Source organism: Apaloderma vittatum, unplaced genomic scaffold, assembly GCF_000703405.1.
Source record: "Apaloderma vittatum isolate BGI_N311 unplaced genomic scaffold, ASM70340v1 scaffold21760, whole genome shotgun sequence".
In the NCBI taxonomy this organism is placed as follows: Eukaryota; Metazoa; Chordata; class Aves; order Trogoniformes; family Trogonidae; genus Apaloderma; species Apaloderma vittatum.
The window spans coordinates 25,224-32,480 of NW_009693158.1; the positions used below are offsets into that span (position 1 = coordinate 25,224).

General features: G+C 52.5%; 1 protein-coding gene across 1 annotated transcript; it reads left to right on the forward strand.

Annotated features, from left to right (window-relative positions):
* The first annotated feature begins 130 nt into the window (after positions 1-130).
* CCDC42 (coiled-coil domain containing 42) lies at positions 131-4,498 on the forward strand. The gene is made up of 7 exons (XM_009878138.1): positions 131-207; positions 568-670; positions 814-918; positions 1,486-1,680; positions 2,463-2,684; positions 3,745-3,903; positions 4,400-4,498. Exons 1-7 carry the CDS (start codon positions 131-133, stop codon positions 4,496-4,498), a joined length of 960 nt encoding a protein of 319 aa, XP_009876440.1.
* Positions 4,499-7,257: the final 2,759 nt, after the last annotated feature.

The following is a 7,257-nucleotide window of genomic DNA, read 5'->3' on the forward strand; positions in this document are numbered from 1 at the left end:
TCGCCTGCCCGCCTGCCTCTCCCACGCTCTGCCAAACCCTGAGGCTTGCCGGGCGGCTCCTGGGCTGAGTCGGGAGAGGAGCAGTGCTGGCAGGACCTGGGCTCTCTGGGCCCTACTGGTGGCTGGAGCAATGGACACCATGGACGAGGAGGACCTGGTGGCTTATTTCTCCTTGCAGTACAAGCAGAACCTGCCGTCCTTGCTTAGGTGAGGAGGCTCCTCTGCCTGCTCCCCTCTCCTCCACCCTCTTCTCCTGTCTCCTCCATCCCACCTTCCCCCATTGTGGCAAACTCTCTTTCCTTATCTCCACCATGCCAGTCTCCTCTTGCATCTCCCTTGCCCAGCCCTGTTCCTCCCTGTAACATCCCCCTGCTCTGGCAGTGGGATCCCCACGGGGAGGGGTGGGGATGCTGCTCTGCCAGGCAGGATCCGAGACAATGTTGGGTTGCTCTGCCCCATCAACCCACCCAGAACGCACCCCCAGGTGCGGTGATGGGGCAGAGCAATCCAACACCTTGCCAAGGTACTGGACCCAGCGTGTAACCTCGAGGAAAATTTCTGTGGCAGGAAACTCAGGCTGACAGAGGACTCCCTGTCTCCATTTATTCATCTCCAGGAGAAGAGGAAACAAGCCCAGCTGAAGCAAAGTACTCTGGAGGAGAAGGAAGAGGTGAGAAAACAGGAGGATGCTGGGGCATGATTGGGAAGGCTTGTGGGTTTTGGAGGGCAGCAGTGGGCAGGCGACTGGGTCTGGGTGCAGGCAGCCATGTCGCGCTTGCTCTCGTGTATCACACCCTGCTCTGGTGCTGCCAGGACTTCAGGGAGAGGGTGAAAGCCATAACTCGCCAGTGGAGGGACTTCCACACCAAGGATGCTCAGCTGAAAACCTACATGAATAAATCTGAGAAGATTTTAAAGGTATGCCTGCCCCTGATCAGCTCAGCTGACATGACCCTGAGCCACATCACCACCCTCTCCCCTCCCTCCAACAGTCAGTCACGGGCCATCACGTCTGTCCAAGCCTCCCGTGAGCCTAGAGGTGTGAGGAACAAGACTGGGAGGTCATGAGGTTCTCTAACACAGATGTGGAAAGCTCTGGTAGGACTTGGGTAGGAGAAAGCTTGTCTTGTACTAATATGGTCTCCCAAGGGCCCCAAATATCCCCCAAGAAGGGTGTCAGCCTGTCCCTGCTGTTGATACCCATGTGTCAACACCCAGCTGTTCCTGTCTGCCAGGAACAGATGCCAGTAGGTCTCAAAATCAGAGTACTGTCCCAGATGCCTGTCTCCAAGACCAAAGGGTCAGTGTAGGAGGCACAGCCCTGTTAAACAGGGAGTTAAAACGCTCCCAGGGTGCTCCAGTACTGGTCTCTCCCCGTGATGGTATCTCCTCCCAGGGCTGTTGAGTGACCCAGCTCCATCCTCCCTTGACTTCCTTTCCCTTTGTGTCTGTGTGTGTGTACGTTGGTGGGGGAAAAATCACCAGGAAGATGATATGCCAGTCAAAGCTCTGGCAAAAGACAGCAAAAAGAGAGAGAGGAGGATGCAAAAGGAGACCGAGCTTTTGGAAGTTAAGAGAAAATTGGAAGCCCTGAGAAATGAGCACCAGAAACTCAGAGATGAAGTGCAGAAGTACCTCATCTTCAACAAATGCCTGGAGGATGTGGTGAAGATCTCACAGGTGAGTTTGGACAAGAGAGAGACAGATCATGGCAACGAGGAGGACCTTACACAGGTGTTAAACATAGAGGAGATAAGGCAAGTCCGACGAAATCTTAACACTTGGTCAAACCCAGAGACCTCAGAGGAGGTGGGAAGAGGTTCCCTGCAACCAAGGTGAGCCAAGGGGACCAGAGTTAGGGAAGGAGAGCCAGAAAAGGAGGTGAAGGCTTGAGAAAAAAAACCACAAAAATATTAGAAGTTGGAGAGAAAAAAAGAAAAAACCCTACAACATGGGACTAAGAGGAATGGGGACACCTCCGTGCCACTGTTTCAAGTCACCTTGATGATTTGGGAGGATTGAAAAGCTGCTCAGGAATGGGATCCCAGGCCATTGCCGAAAGAGCTGTGTCCTCTCCCAAGGATGCCTGGGCATCACTCCGTGCATGGTTCATACCCCTAAAGTCCCAGCTGTCCTCCTCCCATGTCTAGCTGTCTCAGCACTGGTGGTTGCAGTTATGCTTTGTGTTTTATCAGAGCACTGCTCACCTGGGGAAGAGGTGCAGTATCTCCCCTTGCTTCTGGCAGTGACAGCTCTGGGATCAGGGACAGTTCCCTGCATCACGCAGGGAACGTGGCAATGCTCACAAACTGACTGGGGCAGCAGCCTCGTCAAGAAGGGGAGATCTTTCAGCTGGGAGAGGTGTTGTCCCTGCTCAGGGCAGGGTGCCAAACAGCACAAGACTTGTCATTGTGATGTGGGGAGGGCAGGGGGTTACTAACACTGGGAGCTCTGTGCTGCAGTTTGAGGAGCTCCAGGAAGTCATTTGGTACTACAAGATGCTGATGAGGATGCACAAGGCCCAGCTGCAGTCACAACAGGAGTACAAGGAAATGTCTGAGCAAGCCAACATGCTCCTGGACCAGTACATGGCAGAGAAAGAAGCTGAGAACCTGCAGTACAAGGATGAGCTGATGCAGCTCCAACTACGTTTTGACCAGGCTCAAAAAGACATCCTCCTCCAGGTGAGGAGATGTGGGGAGGGCAGGGGGAGATCTCCAAAGCTTAGCTGTGTCAAGATTAGTTGATGGCTCATCCCTAACCCATGGGGTCATGGCAAGGCCCAGCAGAAGCCTTTGTGATTGGAGGAGATGCCTAATTTTGCCCCTCCAAGGAATTGTAGCATGAAGAATGACAAACCAGGTCTGGAGCAGGTTACATCAGGGATTAAAACAAGGCCCTTGCAAAGCCATTGTGATCTTGCACTTCTTCATTGAACTCGGAAGAGAGCAGCCACCCAGGCTTTGGGGAGGTCTGCCTTGGTACAAAACCCAATTACACTCCACCACGTGCCTGGTCCCAGGCCAGCCTGGTCAGACTCATTTCCAGTCACTGTTCCTGCATCTGTAATGGGGCTCCAGTGTGGCTTGTCTCATGCTCTCCACTGTTGATGGCTCAAGCCTCAGAATGAACTTGATTTCGCTGATTTTTATTATTTGTTTTCATCCTTTGCACAGCATTTGCTCACCATGGCTCACTCCTTCTCCTCCCTCCTCCCCAGTCCAAAAGTGACACCAGATTGGTGGTAAACTGGGCTATAACAAGGCATATCAATGTGTCACCAGTGCTGAGTGTGCAGAAATGCCCTCAGCTCCGCTGGCCTCTGCTCTTGCATCACTCTGAGGGGACTTTTCCAAATTCCCTTATTGGATACTTCAGGCTCCAGGAGTTGGGTCCCACCAGGCAAAGCTGGAAAGCCCCTGGTCTGGGGGGGTTGCAGTGGGACGTGCTTCTCCCAGGGTATCAGCTAACCCTGCTGTGGGGAGTGCAAATGGGGTCTGCAGGGACGATCCACCAGTGAGGACTGCAGGAGCTGGCAGAGAGGTGGGGATGTTCCCGGGGAAAGGAGCAGCTGTGGTGGTACCTGCATCAGTTTCCACCCAGCTGAACCACCCTCAGCACAGCCCTGGGCAAGGATGGTTTCTTCCTGGCAAAACAGACAAGTGTGGAAGTTAGGGCCTCCAGTGCTGAAGCAGTGTCTTTGCTGGGGCACGTCCCCATTGTGCATGTCTCTTCTCCTGCCAGGAGACTTGGTGGGACAGTATCCAGGACAAGATCGCCAAGAAAAGCAGGAAGCTGAGGATCATCAAGATGGTCAGCCTCAACATCTCCCAGAGTGTGAGAATGCAGCTGCAAGCAAACCTGAAAGCGCCGGTGGATGACAGCCACGAACAGCTGAACATGGTAGAGCCAAGCCAGACCCCTTCTCCCTGCCCAGAAAGAGAAGCAATGACTCTCAGCTGCCCAAATGCAGGGAAGAGCCCAGAGAAATCCACGTGCCCAAAAGACTCTCTCTCAAAAGACTCTCCCAAAAAGTCTCCCAAAAGACTCTCTCTTGGGCACAGGGAATAGGCAGAGGACACCAGGTCAACCTGTCTCATCCCAGGAGGCAGAGCAGGGTGTGGGTCCCTGTGCGGGCAGGAGGAGTGGGACCCAGGTGGGCTGGGGCAGGGCATGCAGATCAACCCATGGCCAAGGTTTGTTTTCACTCACCCTGGCCCTGAACTCAGACTCACCCACAAAAGCCCGTTGTGGCAGTGTAGATCCAGCAAGGCAAATGCCTTCTCCTCCTGCCCGGTTTTGTTGGTGAAATTTGCCCTCCAAAAGGGCCAAGAAGATCCCCTCTGCCCCCTGTTCCCATCCCTGCTCTGAGCTCTGCCACCTCTCTTCCCCACCTTAGATTCAGCAGTTTATCGAAGACTTCAGAGACCTCTTTCTGGAGGCGAAGGAGGACATGCAGAACCACCACCAAGCAGCTATAAGGAACATGCCAACATGACCTGCTCTGCCAGCAAAGGCTCAGCAAGATGGGAAAAAAAACCCAGACGTATGTTAGCCTCCACCACAATTTACAGCAGTAAAATTTCTTACCTTTCTGGCTCTTCTGTCCTGCACAGTTCCTGACACATTTTATGCTATTAAAAATAACCAAATATTTTAAAGTGTCTCTTTATTTCCTGGGAGGATTGGAAACATCAGAGCAGCTCCATCCCACAGCTTCGCCCCGGATGCCATCGGGGTGTTTTCAGAGATTTTCTACCACCACACTCTACAGACATAGATTTCTCTGCACAGACATGTGCTGTGTGTTAAAACCCGGCTTACCCCTCAAGATGTTAGGGAAAGTGTTGGAGAATGAATACAGATGAAGGAGGAAGCAGCCAAAGCTATTGCACCGAGCATTTAGCTGTTCGTTGTGAGGGCTAAAACGATGAATACAGAGCAAGAGACTAAAAATGGCTCTGGAAACATGCTGTGGAGTTCAGGCCAGGCTCAGAGTCTTCTGGGCAGGACCTTTTAATGGACCAAGGACCCAATGACACAGATTTTGAGGCCAGAGACCACTACTCCTCTCCTTAGCCAGCACATTCAGCTACTGTCCTCTGGAAAAGTCTGAGTCCAGTTGGTCCACGTTTACAATGCGTGAGGGTTGCTCAGGCACCTGATCCCTTCCTTCAGGAGTGAGGAAGGCACATATTAACCCTCTCCTTTCCCCAAATCTATGCTTTCCTGAGCAACAACTAAAACAGATGCACTCCAGAGCTGGTGCTAGCTGCTTGTTTGGAAAGCAGAGGAAGGATGGGTTTGGGGCAGGAGCACTTGGTGCAGAGCTTGAACAGAGGATGCTCCCTGTGTCTTTGCTGTTGCTATCTCTGCCAGCTTGAATTCATAGGAATAAATTCAATCAGAAACACAGCACCTTAGGTCAAGTCTCAGCAAGGAAACTCATCCAGGAAACCCAATTTCCTTCAAGCCTCTGAGCTCAGACCCTTGTTGGGCCTTTGAAGCTTAGCAAGTTACCATCCATCAGCAGAAAATGACCCTGTGCAGTGTCCTCAGTGTGAGGCCAGTGCAGAAGAAAACACAAGAGTGAAAGCCTCCATTGCGGAGGCAAAGGCAGTAATTGCTTCTCAGTTGCTATATGTGGAAGAAGAGCTCATTTCTTTTTGAAGCCTTGATACGTAAATGCAGTGTAGGCCACAACGTGCCCTAAGTTCTTCTGAATAGATCCCCAGAGCAGTGGGAGGTGAGTGGCAGTTTGCATTTCAGCTGGCAAGGAAAAGCTGTTACAACTTTATGCAGCCACCATGCGCCTACATGTCAATGATTATGTTATGTTCATTCTGTAAAGCAGGGATAATTGCTACCAGGGAGGGACAGGAGTGGGCTGCTTCTCAAGGGAAGGAGCTCAGGTGACAGCAAAGCAGACAGGAGGATATCCTCACTGGCAAGATGCAGCACCACGGTAGGCAATCGAGAGCAGAGAACTTCATGTCTCTGTCTGATGATTCACACACTAATCTGAGGTCCAAGGGGAAGCCAGAAAGTCAAGTCAAGAAGGCAAAGTGAGAATCAGCCAGGTGCCAGGCTGGTCCAGCCTTACCTGCAAGGCAAGGACCAAGGGCAAGGATCTAAGCATAAATGCAGCTCCCGAGCAAAGCAGGGGAAGTTCCACTGAAGGCTCCACATAGCTCCTCCTCATGCCTTATCTGTTTTTCCAGCAGCCTGATCCCAGATTTCATGGCTTCCCAGATCAGGGCTGCCCGTGAGCACAGGAAACCAGAGCCCTGGCTGGTGGGGAAGGTGTGACAGCACCCATGGGTGCACTGAGAGCCATGGCATTACCACCTCCTTGCAGTGGGGTGGGACCCTCACCGTGCTGAGATTTGCCAAGAGCCGTATTACATCTTCTGGCAGGAGCTCAGATTCATGCCCTGTTGAAGCCAGTACTGTGGTCTGGGTTCTGCTCTGCTTGGTGTACACAGTCCTTGTCCCAAGGACCACAGGGTGTGAGGAAGAAAGATGCTCAGTCTGGGAGCAGAAGCAATGTAGGGGAGCCCAGCATCACCCAGGGGGCCAATGACAGAGTAGGGAAGAGGTTGGTTTCTTATCCATCAGCCATCCAGAAGGAGGGGTATTTTGTTGCCACATCAAAAGAGTGGACCGTGGCTTTGGGATGGGAGTTGAGGGTTGTGGGGCAGATGCTCAGGGGGATAAGAGGGATGAAGAGGTGAGGTAGGTGTAAATGGGAGGCTTTCCCTCGTCTTTGGCAGAGATCCTGTGTGGGGGCTGTGTGTCTGCAGTGATTTGTTGCATGGGAAGGACTTCCCACAAAGCCCCAAAGCCCTTCCTGCTGCCATGCCTGGGCCCCCTTCCTCAGCAAGCAGACACCTTCAGCCTCTCTGCCATGCCTGGGACCATGGAGGTGGCCTTGGGAGGCAGGTGGTGCAGAGCACTTCAGACTCTGAATACTGAAAACCAGCTTCCCAATGGGAATCAAATATATTTCTTTTTGTTAGCATGGAGTGATCCAGCGCTCAGTCTTGAGACTGGGACTCACGAGGTGCATGTCACCTCCTCTGAGATAGCTGCTCTCTGTGCCAGGGCTGGATTTGAGAGCCTTCATCCCACAGTCAGCAGCATCCTCAGATGATAGCCTTCCTTGCTCTTCTGTGAGACCAAATACACAGCAGCAGAAGAAAAAAACCAAGCAGGGAAGAGCGAACCTTGCTGAGGCACTCAGGGGTCCCAGAGGCT